Raw genomic sequence first — 16,964 nt, 5'->3', positions numbered from 1 at the left:
ATTTACAATTGTAGCAAAAAAACCTTTTTTAAAAAAACTTGCAAAAATTAGTTCATTTTCTTGCCCATTTTTTAAAACCCTTTGCTTTCAGTTCAAAAAAATTTAAAAATAGTTGAAAAATAGAAAGTAAAATTATTCACAAAAATTATCTGGAATTATTTTTGCTAAATTTGATCAACCTTCTTTAAGTTAAAAAGGACTTTTATAACAAAAAATAATAGAAACGGGGAATTTTAAAAGTTTCGATAAAATTGCCCCTTTTACTCATTGTGAAAATTTGAGAATATTTTTTCCCCTAAAAAAATTTTTCCGGGAATGGGAAAGTGTCGATTTGCTTCAGTTACAGTATTGTAGTCTCCATTTTAAATCTCCAGGTTACCCTTTGACCCGGGGCCCATGAAAAAAACCCAAAAAATGGGTTTTGGGGCCAGCAAGGTTTCCAGCCGGGATGCCCATGTGCAGTTTTGGTCAGGACCCTTGCTGTCCCCCCAAACCCATTTTTCCCAAATTTCCCCCAAAAGGGCCTCCCGCGGTTTGCAGGGGGTGGTCGGGGGATTCATGTGGTCGAAAACCCCCTATGTTGGTTTTCTATGGGCGGGCTAAAAATTTTTTACTGTTTAAATTTCCCTAGAGTATTTTTATATTTCATTTTAAAAGGTTTGAGATAATGGATGATTCTTAAAATGAAAAACGGTCTAAAAAAAAAATCTGTAATTTTTAAAGGGTTTAAGAAATAAGCACAGTTTTGGTTAGGGTATTGTCTTTTTTTTAAGGGAAATGGATGGTACCCAGTGGATTTAAAATTCAATGTAAAAATTTTATATTCAAGTTTGCCCCTATATAACGTTTTCGAGCTCTTTTTCGTTTTAGACTTTTTCAAAAATATTTGAATAGCAAAATGTCTAGTGAAAACAAAATAATTTTTTAACAAAAATTTTGTTATAAGAAGCGTTTTTCCCCTTTCCTTGCGCGGCGATTGATGGGTAACCCCTTTTAACGTTCTTGGCGCGGTGCTCTTTCTGTTTTTTAAATATAATTTTTAATTATTTTTTTTTATTTTTTTCTTTTCAAAACGTTTTTTAAAATAATTTATTTTAATAATACCATTTATTGCAAAGGGGTGTTTCTGAAAGTGTCACGAAAAAAGTTTTTTTTTTTACTTTATATATTAAGGCTTTGGAAATTTCTAAATTTAAGTTTTGAAACTTGATATTTTAAGTGGCTGTCCCCTCGGGGCAATTGAAAAATTAAATAAAAGCCATTTATTTTGTTGAAAAGTACAAAAAATATTTAACGTTCTAACTAATCGCTTACTTTCTGCTGTTGTTTTAAAAAAAACCCTATATATGTTTAACCCAAAATATGATTTTGGGCCAAAAGCAAAAATAAAAGTCAGTTAAAAAATGTTAAATTTTTACAATCCTAATTTGCAAAACCCTGCCCTTTTATGGTCTTTACAAAGATATATATCTCATAATGTAAAAAATACTTGATTTAAAAAGATTTTTAAAACTTTTCTTTTTTTCCAAGAAAGCGGGCAAATGTAAAGTACTGGATTTAGCGCGAATTTTTAAAAGGGGTATAAATAAGCGTCCCGGATACACCTCCCGGAATCACGTGGGGCCCGGCAATTTATCCTTCCTTTTATAATAAACCCGGGTACAGTTAAAAGTATATGTTCCCAATACAATTGAAAAAATTTAAAAGGGGAAATAAAATAGCAATATTATCCATTTTACAAAGGGCGTTTTTTGTACAAAGGGGGTTTTTAAAAGAAAAAAATTTAAAGGGAAATTTTTATAAGGAAATTTTTAGGCAAACCTTAACCTATCAATTTAAATCAAGGGAGGGAGAGGGAGATATATTTAAAAAAAATTAAGAACCTCAAAATGCCCCCAAAAGGGGGACCATATATATATATATATATTTATATAATTTTTATATATATATTAATATATATTTATATGAAATTATTTTTTGGTTTTAGAAACGACTCTAAACTTTAAAAAAAAGGGATCACAAAGGGAGCAATAAACGCAAGCCCCTTTCAATCAGGGGGGAAGGGGGAAATAAAATTCCCCAAAAATCTTTGTTTGTTTTGTTGAAGGGGGAGGTAATGTGGCAGAGGAGGGGGGGTTTGGTGTTTTTGCGTGGCCCTTTACGAAATTAAGGAGAAGTAAAATTAAAATGATTTTAATTAAAATAGAGCCTTTCCCTAAGCCCTTTTTTGCGGAAGGGGAAAAATTTTTAAATTTTATAATGAAATTGTTGGTGAACCCATTTCTTTAAACCTAATCTGATTCCCGCCAGGTTTTTTCAGGCAAAGGAAAAGTAACCTATCTAGTTGATTAAAAAGCCATGTATGATTACAAGTTATTTCTCTAAAGTTTGAAATTGATTTCTTTGAAATTTTTCTATTTCTAATTTTTTTTTCCCCCAATTTGACGTATTTATGGGGGGTTGAGATTTTTCCTTTCCGCAGTTGCCTTTTTTAAATATTTCACCTTGTGAAATTTTTGTGGGTTTTTATTTTAAATAAAAATCGTCTGTTTGTTGACAAATTTCACCCCAAAAAATGTCCCACTTTCCCAGGGCAGGGTTTTTTGTTTTTTTCAGTAAACCATTTAAAATTTTGTTTAAAAAAAGTATTATTTTTCCATTTTTCCGGGTTTTTTTTTGTCACTCGTTTTTTCGGGGAAAAAAGCCACTACTTTATATGCTTGTTGCCCGGGGGCCCCCCTTTAAAACCCTTTTTTCCGGCCCCCTTTTTTTAAACATACAATGCCGAGTTGTTAGCTAAAAAAGAAGTTAAATTTTGAGTTTATTAAAAGTACCAGTGTTGTTTTGTTTACACTTTTTTTTTTTCTATTAAACCCCAAAGGGTGTTTTTAACCCAAATTGCTTCCCATTGTTGGGGATTCTTTAGCCCGGGAAAATTTATGGGCGTTGCACAGCGTTTCCGGGAAGGCGGCTTAGTATTTTAAAAGTAAAATGTATTTTTTATTCTTAAATTTTTTAAATATTTGTAGGAGTCGCGATATGTTGTCACAGGGTGAGAAAAATGTGCAGTCAGTCCGGGCCTCGAACCCAGGACCCCTTGCTTACAGGGTGATGGTCCAAATAATTGTACACGGGAGTCTAATATCGTTTTATTTTTTGACTGGTCAATATCCTTCCTCTAGGTAGACAACATAAAGTATCAAAATGTAAAGTTGGTCTACACGAGGTCTCATTATTTAGACTAACAGGGCAAGTGCTCAACCGACTGAGCTAACCGGATGCCTGATACATCTTCTCCCCTAACGTGACCAAGTCCGTACCTAGTCTAAATAATGAGACCTCGGGTAGACCGATTTTACATTTTGATATTTTACATTGTCTACCTAGAGGTCTCAACCAGAAACAATCAAAACTGTGGTGGAAACTGTGGTCGATTGAAATTATGATTTTTCAGTAGTCACGATTTTCTTTAGCCCTAACAGCTTACCTGTTGTTTTAAATCATAAATAGTAAATAAAAAACATAAAAGCATGACATATTTATCAAGAATTTCTGTTGTAAAAAATTTAAACCTCTAACATTTCAATCGTCTTCATGTAATGGCGGTCGGAGACGTGACCAATGAAAACGCTTCGTGTAGTAATGTGTTTACCGTATCGTCCATTTTCCAATATGTAGTACACGCGATTTAAACCTCTGAATTTTTTTAACTGCCATAGTTTGAAAAAATTTTAAGGAATCTAGATAAAATATACATCATTGGAAAGGAAAAATTACAGGCTTTCTATGTATGTATTTCTTTTTTAGCTCACCTGAGCAATGCTCAGGTGAGTTTTTCTGATCGCTCAATGTCCGGCGTCCGTCGTCCGTCGTCTGTCGTCTGTCGTCTGTCGTCTGTCGTCTGTCAACATTTAGCTTGTGTATGCGATAGAGGCTGTATTTTTCAATTAATCTTCATGAATATTGGTCAGAATGATAACCTTGATGAAATCTAGGCCGAGTTCGAAAATGGGTCATCTCGGGTCAAAAACTAGGTCACTAGGTCAAATCAAAGAAAAACCTTGTGTATGCGATAGAGGCTGTATTTTTCATTTAATCTTCATGAATATTGGTCAGAATGATAACCTTGATGAAATCTAAGCTGAGTTCGAAAATGGGTCATCTCGGGTCAAAAACTAGGTCACTAGGTCAAATCAAAGAAAAACCTTGTGTATGCGATAGAGGTGGTATTTTTCAATTAATCTTCATGAATATTGGTCAGAATGATAACCTTGATGAAATCTAGGCCGAGTTCGAAAATGGGTCATCTCAGGTCAAAAACTAGGTCACTAGGTCAAATCAAAGGAAAACCTTGTGTATGCGATAGAGGCTGTATTTTTCAATTTTTCTTCATGAATTTTAGTCAGAATGATAACCTTGATGAAATCTAGGCCGAGTTCGAAAATGGGTCATCTTGGATCAAAAACTAGGTCACTAGGTCAAATCAAAGAAAAACCTTGTGTATGCGATAGAGGCTGTATTTTTCAATTGATCTTCATGAATTTTGGTCAGAATGATTGCCTTGATGAAATCTAGGCCGAGTTCGAAAATGGGTCATCTCGGGTCAAAAACTAGGTCACTAGTCAAATCAAAGAAAAACCTTGTGTATGCGATAGAGGTGGTATTTTTCAATTGATCTTCATGAATTTTGGTCAGAATGATAACTTTGATGAAATCTAGGCCGAGTTCGAAAATGGGTCATCTGGGTTCAAAAACTAGGTCACTAGGTCATATCACGTAAAAACCTGTGTATGCGATAGAGGCTGTATTTTTCAATTGATCTTCATGAATTTTGGTCAGAATGATTGCCTTGATGAAATTAACCCCAAGTTCGAAAATGGGTCATCTGGGTCAAAAACTAGGTCACTAGGTCAAATCAAAGAAAAACCTTGTGTATGCAATAGAGGCTGTATTTTTCAACTGATCTTCATGAAATTTAGCCAGAATGATTACCTTGATAAAATCTAGGCTGATTTCGAAAATGGGTCATCTGGGATCAAAAACTAGGTCACTAGGTCAAATCGAAGAAAAACATTGTGTATGCAATAGAGGATGTATTTTTCAATTGATCTTCATGAAATTTGGTCAGAGTGATTGCCTTGATGAAAACTAGGTCGTTTTGAATATGGGTTATCTGAGGTCAAAAACTAGGTCACTAGGTCAAATTAAAAAAAAATCTTGTGTATGCGATAGAGACTGTTTTTTTCAGTTGATATTTATGAAATTTGGTCAGGTTGATTGCCTAAATGAAATCTAGGTCGAATTTGAATATGGGTCATCTGAGGTCAAAAACTAGGTCACTTGGTCAAATCAAAGAAAAAACTTCTGTATGTGATAGAGGCTGTATTTTTCAGTTGATCTTCATGAATTTTGGTCAGAATGATTGCCTTGATAAAATCTAGGTCGAGTTTGAACATGGGTCATCTAGGGTCAAAAACTAGGTCATATATAAGAAAATGCTTGTTTTATCGCAAGAGACCAATTTTTTGGTCCAATCTTAATGAAAATTGGTCAGAATATTTGTTTCCATGAAATCACTAGGTCAAACATGTTTTACACTGTTATGGAGTGTTTCTTAGGTGAGCGACCTAGGGCCATCTTGGCCCTCTTGTTTGATCCATTGCTTTATTATAACATAATTCCCAACGGATTCCGTTGGGTGTTATTTACGTAAAGAAGGGGACAGTGCTATCACATTCTTTTCCTTTTCTGGTTTGTACTCGGAGGCGGATATCGACAAGTCAAAAAAATATTAACGATATTCAGCTCTCGAGTACAAATATTTGGACTAGTCCGTACCGTGACATACACCCTACAAATTTGAAACCTGTCCTTGAGTTCCAGAGGTACACAATATTGCATGCGTCGTAAGACTGACCAAGCAAGCATGCCACAGTCCCACGTTGGGCACCAAATGTCACAGGGTGAGAAAAATGTGCAGTCAGTCTGGGGCTTGAACCCGGGACCCAGCACTTACACTGTTACAGTGTGATTCTACGTAGCGATATTTAAATCACTTTTTAAGTATTAAAAAACAAAAATATTAGTGAAATGTTAAGATACCATTTAATTGATGTTTATGTGAAACAATGCCAAAACACGAGTTTGACACTGTTTTAAACAACGCACCCTAAAGTTTACACACATTTTACACGGCTCCACTACACATCACATGATCGATAACCGAACTGTCAGCTGTACTGAGCGTAATGGCGGACATGTAAATACAGCGAGGTAGCCAAATGAAACATAGTATTTATGCTTTATTAATGTGTTTTACTGTTATGTTTAAACCATAAAATGATTCGGTTTTATTTTGTTTTACGATTTCATCATTTAAGTATTGCCTGATCATGTTTTTACCTAAATCTATTTCAACCACGGAAAAGGTCTTTACTGGTTTTGACATAAACTGAGAGACTCTGCCCTTTCACGAAAATATCTTATAATCAGTTTTGACGACAAATTATTTGGAATAGCTTAGTAAAGGCCATTTCGTTTTACTCAAACCGGGACATGCCTGTCAAGTGAGCGGCAAGAAAAAAGTTTTCCCGGTTCATTAATAAACGAATGCTTCGGCGTACACCGGCTACGTCAGCTGCAAGTATAAAAAAATAAATTTCCGATTTGTTTTGATCTTTATTGTAGCTAGTCAAAATAATTTGACGGTTAGATTGTTTTATATTTGTGACAGGCAATCTAACCGTAAAAACTTTGAAGGACCAAAATAATAGAGGATATTATTAGCTCATTCTGATTTTTTTAAAAGAAATGATGAGTTATTGTCATCGCTTGGTCTACGTTGCCTGATTAAGTTTTATGTTTAGGTCAGCTTTTCTCCTAAACTATCAAAGCTATTGTTTTCAAACTAATAACACTTGTTTACCATCAGAAGCTGACTCTGTACAGCAAGAACCATAACTCCAAACTGCTTTTTGCAAGAATTATGGCTCCTTTTGGACTTAGAAAATATCAGATTTCTTTGTTAAGTTTTGCGTTTAGGTCAACTTTTCTCCTAAACTATTAAAGCTATTGCTTTGAAACTTGCAACACTTGTTCACCATCAAAAGTTGACTCTCTTCAGCAAGAAACATACAGTAACTCCATCCTACTTTTTTGCAAGAATTATGGCCCCTTTTGGACTTAGAAAGCCAGATTTCTTGCTTAAGTTTTGTGTTTACGTCAGTTTTTCTCTTAAACTGTCAACGCTATTGCTTTAAATCTTTCAACACTTGTTCACCATCAAAAGCTGACTCTGTACTGCAAGAAACATAACTCCAACCTGCTTTTTGCAAGAATTATGGCCCCTTTTGGACTTAGAAAATATAGGACTTCTTGGTTAAGTTTTGCGTTTAGGTCAACTTGTTCTCTTTATGGTCAAAGCTATTGCTTTAAAACTTGGAGCATTTAGTCACTATTAAAAGCTGACACTGCACAGCAAACCGTAACTCTGCATTGCTTTTTGCAAGAATTATGGCCCCTTTTGGACTTAGAAAATCATGGGTAGGTCAGTACTTTTATTATACATCTAGACAGAAAAATGAGATGAGCGTCTGCACCCGCAAGGCGGTGCTCTTGCATTAAATCATAGTACACAGTAATGTAAAATTATTGGATATATAGGTTTAAATCACCAGAAAATTCGTAATTTTGGAAATTATTTTATAATTTCTATAGGAATCAATGAGGAATTGAAACCCCTTTTGATACATGTAAGTTTTATTTGAATTTATCTCATATTCGCAATAAAATGAGCATTTAAGCCCAAATCTGCAGCAATGACAAATGAGCCGTGCCATGGGAAAACCAACATAGTGGCTTTGCGACCAGCATGGATCCAGACCAGCCTGCGCAACCGCGCAAGTCTGGTCGGGAAATCCATGCTGTTCGCTAACATTTCCCTCCAATCCAATAGGCTTTAAAAGCGAACAGCATGGAGCCTGACCAGACTGCGCAGATGCGCAGGCTGGTCTGGATCCATGCTGGTCGCACACCCACTATGTTGGTTTTCTCATGGCACGGCTCAAATAATCAATCTCATTGGAAATTTCCTCCACTATTTTGGTCTTTCGAGTGTTTGATGTGAGTGAAAATATTGCGCATAAGTAAAATAACTCAATATTTCCTAGGATCACATCAAATTAGTTGGACTGCTATTGTGGCCAGTCCAAAATAAGTTAGCAAAATATTCCTTGCAGTATGTTTCTACCTTTTTTGGTATTAACTCCAAATTTAAGATGTTTATCTGATTTCATAGCACAAAAATATATTATTTGCCGCTTTGCCAATCATGCAAGACCCGTGCACATTGGCATACGCCAGATAGACCTGGGCAGTGCTGGGAAGCCAAAGCAATGCCTAGCCAGTTGCCCACGGCAAAATGGCATATGCCGCAAAAGTAAAACTAAAAGGCCCCAAATCACATGTGCCAGATGCCACCTGTATGGATGGTAATATAGGTACCCAACACATGTGGATTAAAAATTGAATTTTGTCGAATTCAACCTTTGACAAGATCAACCATGTGAAAATATAATACTGTTATAAGAACATGGTTGCTTTAGACAAATTGTGTCATAATTATACATATATCCGTAAACCATGTACACAAGTTTTCAATAAAAAAATAATGCAAAGGATCTTTCATTTACAGATTAAAATTATATTTTCCTGACAGTAAAACATGTTTATGTAATTGAAATACTCTACTTAAATATGTTTCAAATTAATTATTTTGGTATGTAAACAGCTTTAACAGGTCTGTAAGAACCTAGTGACTCATAGTCCAAATAATAGGACGTTTTGGGACAGTGTGTTATCTGTCCAGGGATGGCAACAATAAAATATCAGAACATAAAATTTACCATCCCATTAACAGAGTTAGGCTAATTGACTCAGTGCTTTAAAACTTACCAAAAGTTTTCAACATTGTGAGATGATGTCTCAGAGCATGTTTCATTTTTTTTAATTATTCACCTATTTAACACGAATATTGTGTAAGCAGGATTTAAAAAGAACTGCTACATCAAAATTTTGCGGGTATATTATGAATATTGGACTTGATGCTTTAAGACTCTTCCAAATTGTTTTGTATTATTAAGTGACTAGTCTTGGCCAGGTTACATAACTGGTTGTTTGCAAACTTGAAATTATGCCTCTTTTCAGCTTAAAAATATTTCTTAATGGATTATGTTGGTGTCAGATAGCTCAGTATATTGTCATTAGACAATTCTTGTTAAACTATTTAAAGGTCTGAATTCAGTTTTAGAGTTAAAAACATTTTTTAGCTCAGCTGAGGACAAAGTGCTCAAGGTGAGCTATTGTGACAGGTCATTGTCCGGCGTGCGTCATCATGTGATTGCGTTGTGCGTCAGCTGTCAACATTGTGAACACCCTAGAGGCCACAGTTGTGTCCCAATCTTTATGAATCTTGGTCAGAGTGCTTGTCTCGATGATTTGTAGGTCAGGCTCGGAACTGGGTCATATGGAGTCAAAAACTAGGTCAGTTAAGGCCAGATCAAAGGAAAAGCTTGTGAACACTTTATGGGCCACAATTGTTACACAATCTTTATGAAACTTGGTCAGAATGTTTGTCTTGATGATCTCTAGGTCAAGATTGAATCTGGGTCATATGTGTTCAAAAGCTAGGTCACCCGATTAAATCAAAGGAAAAGCTTGTGAACACTCTAGAGGCCACAGTTCTGGCTCAATCTTTATGAAACTTGGTCAGAATGTTTGTCTTGATGATTTCTAGGCCAAGATGGAAACTGGGTCATTTGGGGTCAGAAACTAGGTCACTAGGCCAGATAAAAGGAAAATCTCACTCTAGAGACTACCAAGTCAAGTTCGAATCTGGGTCATGATGAGTCACACGATCAAATCAAAGGAAAAGCTTGAGACCACAGTTGTGATTCAGTCTTGAGGAAACTTGGTCATAATGTTTGTCTAGATGATCTCTAGGTCAGATTTGAAACTGGGTCTTGTTGGATCAAAAACTAGGTCACTAGACCAGATCGAAGGAAAATCTCGTTAACACTCTTAGAGTCCACAATCTATGTTTGAAACTCATGAGAATTGGTCAGAATGTTTTTATTGATGACCTCTAGGTTAAGTTTGAATCTGGGTCATGCAGGGTTAAAATAGGTCATCAGGTCAAATGAAAGGAAAAGCTTGATAACACTCTAGAGGCCACGTTTATGACCCTGTCTTTATGAAACTTGGTCAAAATGTTTATCTTGATGATCTTTATGTGAAAAGCCCATTGGACATCGAATCTAGGTTAATAGGGGTTAAAAACTAGGTCACCTATTTAAATAAAAAAAAACCTTGTGTATGCAACAGAGGCTGCATTTTTCATTTGATGTACATGAAACTTTGTTAGAATGTCTGCATGAAATCTGGGATGATTTTTTATCTGGGTCACGTTGGGTCAAAAACTAGGTCACCAGGTCAAATCAAAGAATAAGCTTGTTTACACTCTAGGGGCCACAATTTGTATTCTATCTTCATCAAACTTGTTCAGAATGTTTGTTATCATAAAGTCTTGGATGGATTCGAATCTGGGTCATGTGGGGTCAAAAACTAGGTCACTAGGTCATATCAAAGGAAAAGCTTGTATACATGCTAGAGACCACATTTTTGCTCCAATCAACCCGAAACTTTGTCAGAATGTTTGTTTTTATGACATCTTGGAAAAGTACGAATCTGGGTCATGTGGGTCAAAAACTAGATCACTAGGTTAAATCAAAGAAAATGCTTCTTTACACACAAGAGGCAATATTTTTGGCTCAATCATATTGAAAATTTGTCAGAATATTTGTCTTTATAAAATCACAAGGTCAGAAATTTGTACACTGTTATGGTGTGTTACTCAGGTGAGCGATCTAGGGCCATCTTAGCCCTCTTGCTTATTAACCAGGTTTTCAACGAAAACCTGAGTTAATAGATTGGGGTATGTCGTTGGTCGGGCGGGCGGGCGGCAGCGTCAAACTGGTGTTTCCGGTCAATAACTTTTGTTTCGGTAAAGATATTTGAATAAAACTTGGTATGTATGTAGCTTATATCAAGACAAAGGCTGGGATTGATATTGGGGTTTCTGGGGTCAAGGTCAAAGTCACTGTTACTTAAGATAGAAAAAGGGTTTCCGGTCCCAAAAACTTAACTTAGGAATAGCTATCATGATGAAACTTATAGAAAACTTATATAAAGTTGTAGCTTGGGATTGATTTTGGGGTTTCTGGGATCAAGGTCAAGGTCATTGTTACTAAAAATAGGGTTAGGGTTAGGGTTAGGGTTAGGTTGGTGTAAAGAAAACTTATATAAAGTTGTAGTTTGGGATTGATTTTGGGGTTTCTGGGATCAAGGTCAAGGTCATTGTTACTAAAATAGGGTTAGGGTTAGGGTTTAGGGTTAGGGTTAGGGTTGTGCTTTAAAGTGGTGCACTGTGATTCAGTATACTTTTTTATTATGCCCCCCTTCGAAGAAGGAGCGGTATATTGTTTTGCAGATGTCGGTCGGTAGGTCTGTCGGTCAGTCGGTCGGAATGTAGACCAATCCCTTTCCGGATGATAACTCAAGAACGCTTGGGCCTAGGATCATGAAAGTTGATAGGGAGGTTGGTCATCACCAGTAGATGACTCCATTGATTTTGAGGTCTGTATGTCAAAGGTCAAGGTCACAGTGACCCTGAATAGTAAAACGGTTCCGGATGATAACTCTAGAACACTTGGGGTTAGGAATCATGAAAGTTTGAATAGGGAGGTTGGGAATGACCAGCAGATGACCCCTATTGATTTGAGGTCAGTATGTGAAAGGTCAAGGTCACAGTGACCCGAACAGTAAAACGGTTTCCGGATGATAACCAAGAACGCTTAGGCCAGGGTCATGAAAATTGATAGGAGGTTGGTCATGACCAGCAGATGACCCCATTGATTTGAGGTCAGTATGTCAAAGGTCAAGGTCACAGTGACCAGGAACATAAAATGGTTTTCCCAAACAATAACTCCAGAACGCTTGGCCTAGGGGTCAGGAAAATTTATAGTTAGGTTGGCCAGACCAGCAGATGACCCCTATTGATTTTGAGGCATTAGGTCCAAGGTCAAGGGCACATTGGCCAGGAAAAAGTTAAAACGGTTCTGATCTTGTTGTCAAACCATAGGGCCTAGGGGTTTGATATTTGGTATGTACCAAATCAGTGGTCCTCTACCAAGATTGTTCAGATTATTTCCCTGGGGTCAAATATGGCCCCACCGGGGTCACATGGTTTATATAACTATATAGGAAAAAAAACTTTGAAAAACCTCTTGTCCAAAAACCACAGGGCCAGGCTTTGATATTTTGTATATGACATCATCTAGTGGTCCTCTACTAAGAAATTTTTCAAATTTATTCCCTAGGGTCAAATATGGCTCCGCCCTGGGGGTCCAATGGGTTACATAGACTTATATAGGGAAAAACTCGAAAAAACTTCTGACCAAACCACAAAGCCCCATGGCTTTGATATTTTGTAATGTAGCTCATTTAGGGTTCTTTACCAAGTTTGTTCAAATTTATCCCTCTAGGTCAAATATGGCCCCGCCCCAGGGTACATATGGTTCATATAGACTATATAGGGAAAAACTTAGAACCTTCATGTCCATAACTTTCATCATTCAATTTTGGGCCACAGTATATTTTGAGTGGCAAGATGAACCTTGACATGAGTTGACCTTGATCTTGACCTAGTGACCTACTTTCACATTTCTGTAGCTAAAAAGCCTTTAAATTTGGACCACATGCATAGGTTTTGTGTACCGAAAAAAACTTTGACCTTGTTATTGACCTAGGACCTACTTTCACATTTTTGAAGGTACAGGCTTCAAATTGGACCAATGTGCATAGTTTTTTTTGTTCCAAAATAAATTTGACCTTGATTTTGACCTAGTGACCTACTTTTACATTTTCAAGCTACAGCCTTCAGATTTGAACAAGCATAGTTTTGTGTACGAAATGAACTTTGATCTTGAGATTGACCTAGTGACCTACTTTCACATTTCTGAAGGGACAGGCTTCAAATTTTTGGGCCACTTGCACAGTTTTGTGTTCCGAAATAAAATTTGACCTTGATTTTGACCTAGTGACCTACTTTCACATTTCTCAAGCTACAGCCTTCAAATTTGAACCACATGCCTAGTTTTGTGTACCGAAATGAACTTTGATCTTGAGATTGACATAGTGACCTACTTTCACATTTCTGAAGCACAGGCATCAAATTTGGAAACCCCAGCATATTTTTGTGTTCTGAATTGAAATTGACATTAATTTTACCTATTACCTACTTTCACATTTCTCAAGCTACACCTTCAAATTTGAAGCACATGCATAGTTTTTGTCTACCAAAAAGAACTTTGACCTTGAAATTGATCTTGTGACCTGCTTTCACATTTCTCAAGCCACAGCTTTCAAATTTTGACCACATACAAAATTGTTTTGTACCGAAATGAAATTTGACATTGCTTTGACCTTGAGCTAGTCTGAAAATTTTGGGAAAATTCAAAAATGGCTCATGGGATGGCGCCAAGATCACTCTGTAATCTCTTGTTAGGTTAATAGGTTAAAGTCAAGGTCAGATTAAACCAAATGGTCGAACTTTTGATTACAGTGAGCATATAATTTCTGTTCCTTGTGCAATTACTGAATGCATCAAGGGGGGCATTTCGTGTTCGACGAGCTCTTGTTCTTATGAAAAGTGTTGAAAACCTGGTTTCGTGGCATTGCCGCGTTTCTTATAATAAACATTAATTTCCTAACCACATTTCTATTAATGCTTATTATATAAAAACATTTTGTTTACCAACTTTTAGGAGAAATATGGAATCCGGCAAAGAGCAAGGGGCATCATTTGCAGTGTATCATGATGGTGATATTGTAGTAGATATGTGGGCAGGATATGCTGATAGAGACAGTATGAGAAGATGGAGGAATGAAACTACAACATTGGCATTTGGATGCACTAAAGGAGTTATGGCATTTCTTGTTGCTATTATGGTGGAAAGGTATATTACAGTGTGTTCATTTTGGTTTTATAGATTTTAGTTAAGTTTATACTTACTTATTATAATTCTAATTATAATTTAATTGTAAAGAAAGTTTTGAACTTACCTCAATCATATTTATTAGGTTACACACCAGTTTTTATCCTGTATTTCAGTGAAACACCTGATCCTTGATTTTTGACAAATATTTATTGTTGTCATCAGATTTCTGACAAAAAGCAAGGGGAAAGTTGATGCTCATGTGACTGTGGATGCTATGATAAACTTGCCCAGCCAGAGAATGTATTCCTTGCATATGGTAGGAAAGAATTTTACCTCAGAATGGCCTGCCAAATTTGCTATAAAGAAAGGGCACTTGGTTACTAATACCTAGTTGGATCCTAGGGCAAGACAATGTTCTCTGAAATAGAAAGAACTTGAAAAACAATCCACATCTAAGGGAAGTCTCTTTTGACATACAGAGAACAAGCAACTACTGACATTGAACACTTGTAAGGTTTAACTTGACTATCCATTATTACATAATGGAAAACAAAAGTTAGAAATAGGTGTTAACAAAATCCTCTCATCCACCCTGCTTAGTTTGAACTTGGTCAACAGTGTAGACAAAATTGTCCCTTTGATTTTATTAAAAAAAAAAACATAAAAAATTTCAGTGTCAGAAAGTTTCACATGTAAGCTTTTTAGAAGTCATCAGCATCAAGAAATGATGGCTCTGAAACAGGTTCCCTATTCTCCAACTTACAGTTTACAAAACTGTGTTCCTTTTTCAGCATAAAAATTAGCAAAGCTTTTGTGTATACAGTAAACCTCGCTTATAAGGAACAGCTTGGGACCTCTAAAAATTGTTCCTTATAACCGAGGTTCCTTATATCCGTATAGCGAACTAATTCCTTGTAACCGAGGTTTGTATAACGAACACAATTTGTATAGCGAACACTATTTGACTGACGTTTGAAAAGGGCTCTGGGTCGACCGTGAATCTTTATGTGAGAAAGTTGTGAGTCTAGTACCGGTCCTTTCCTAGAGAGATGGTAAGGTAAACTGACTGCGTGTATATGACTGAAATAATGTTGAAACACGGCGTTTAAACCTAAACTAAGCCAAAATGTAGGTCGGTAAGAATGACGTGATTTGTGTTTATTTTTGTCGGCTATTTCTATCTTCTTTTTTAGAGAGCACTACATTATGATTATAAGATATGTTGCAGCCCCTACATGCTCGACAGCATGTTATGTGAATAGGCATCAATACTAATATAAAATAAATGTTCAAATAATTAATACAAAAATGTTAAATTAGACTACAAATTAAAATTTAAAAGTAGGGTGTTTATGACATACAGTGCATCACGACTAGACAACGGCGCCATACATACGGACTAAAGTGTAAATTATACCTATAGTTTTGCTAGTGTCCATTTTAGCACCTGCTATAATTTTTACAATTGAAAATTTGGTAAACTGGACTGTTTGCCATTGTTAATCACGCGTAATTAACACATTTATTTAGGATAGTATGACATGACCCTGTCCGCGACTGATTTTCGTTCACTATTGTTAACATGAAATACCTAATACATGTAGCTCTCAAACATAATCTCGAGTAACTATAAGTAAATGATGATATTATTTATTTTCTTTTTATCATATCCGTGAAATAACAAATTAAAGATCATAGAAATGAAATAATATGTGTTTATTCATGTGCAAGTACCGACGTTACTCTGACGTCATCTTGTTTATTTCCAGTTTTCAATAATTTTTATTCTTTATGTCTGTTCGCTATAACCGAGGGGTTTTCCATTGAATTCCGTACTTTGGGACTAGAAAAAGTGTTCCTTATAACCGAGTGTTCCTTATAACCGAGTTCCCTATAACCGAGGACTTTTACATTGAATAAAGAAGGAATTAGATCGGGGAATTGAAAACTGTTCCTTATAACCGAGTGTTCCTTATATCCGAGTTCCTTATAAGTGAGGTTTACTGTAAGCTAGTTTTATGTGGAAGTATCTCAAAATAGTTGACTGCGCTGTCATTAGACAGCTCTTGTTTTGGTCATATTGTTTGTTTAATTTCTTACATGGTATAGTGGATGCAACTTGACCCCGATGATTGACCTTGGCATTATAATACATAATGAGGCACAACCTATTATTGAAAAGGAGTGTACGTAAAACACGAGCTGCACGAGAAAAAGGAAATATAAATTTGTGTAAATATAAATTATTATATTGGAAGGTTTTAACTGATCAAATGTAAGTGTATATATACTATGGTACTGCACTTTATACAAACTAATTCCATATAAATATACATGGCTACCCTAAGCATCCTTGATTTCTATAATGAAATAATCGATATGAATAATCAGCCTAAGGTCAACAATCGCGGTCAAGTTGCGACTACTATTGATAGGTATTAAAAATGCTGTGAAATGCTATACATAGATCCTCTTTGGTATGGCCTTAATTGATATTTTAATACAAAAAATCTTGTGTTTGTTTTCTGTAGAGGATTGCTGAATTACAGTAAACCAGTTGCAGACTATTGGCAAGACTTTGGTGTAAATGGGAAAGGGGAAATAACTCTAGAGATGCTTTTAAACCACCAGGTAAATGGTTTGACATTGTTTATGTTTGATATATAATTTTACTGATATCTCTTCATGCTGTATACATACATGTATAGTTACTGCATGCAATTCATAACAGATAGAGCTATGAATATACAACTGAAGTAAAACAATATAATGTGAAAATCAGTATTTTAAAATAGCTTTAAAAAAACTAGCCCTTTCAATCAAATTATAGAAAGACTTTATTAACTGTCACCAGGCCATATTTTTACCTGATTAGAATATTTGTCTGCTGTAACACCAAATTATAGAGAA

The 16,964-nt window shown here is 35.8% G+C and overlaps 1 protein-coding gene across 1 annotated transcript in view; it reads left to right on the top strand.

Annotated features, from left to right (window-relative positions):
- Positions 1-16,964, top strand: part of LOC123555110 (beta-lactamase domain-containing protein 2-like) — a 49,744-nt gene that overhangs the window by 15,026 nt on the left and 17,754 nt on the right. Inside the window, exons 2-3 of the mRNA XM_053524245.1 lie at positions 13,881-14,072; positions 16,586-16,685. Of these exons, the coding sequence (XP_053380220.1) occupies positions 13,881-14,072; positions 16,586-16,685 (292 nt within the window). The remainder of the gene's footprint in view (positions 1-13,880; positions 14,073-16,585; positions 16,686-16,964) is intronic.

Source organism: Mercenaria mercenaria, chromosome 15, assembly GCF_021730395.1.
Source record: "Mercenaria mercenaria strain notata chromosome 15, MADL_Memer_1, whole genome shotgun sequence".
Taxonomy (NCBI): domain Eukaryota; kingdom Metazoa; phylum Mollusca; class Bivalvia; order Venerida; family Veneridae; genus Mercenaria; species Mercenaria mercenaria.
This window is presented reverse-complemented; position numbering and strand designations above follow the sequence as displayed.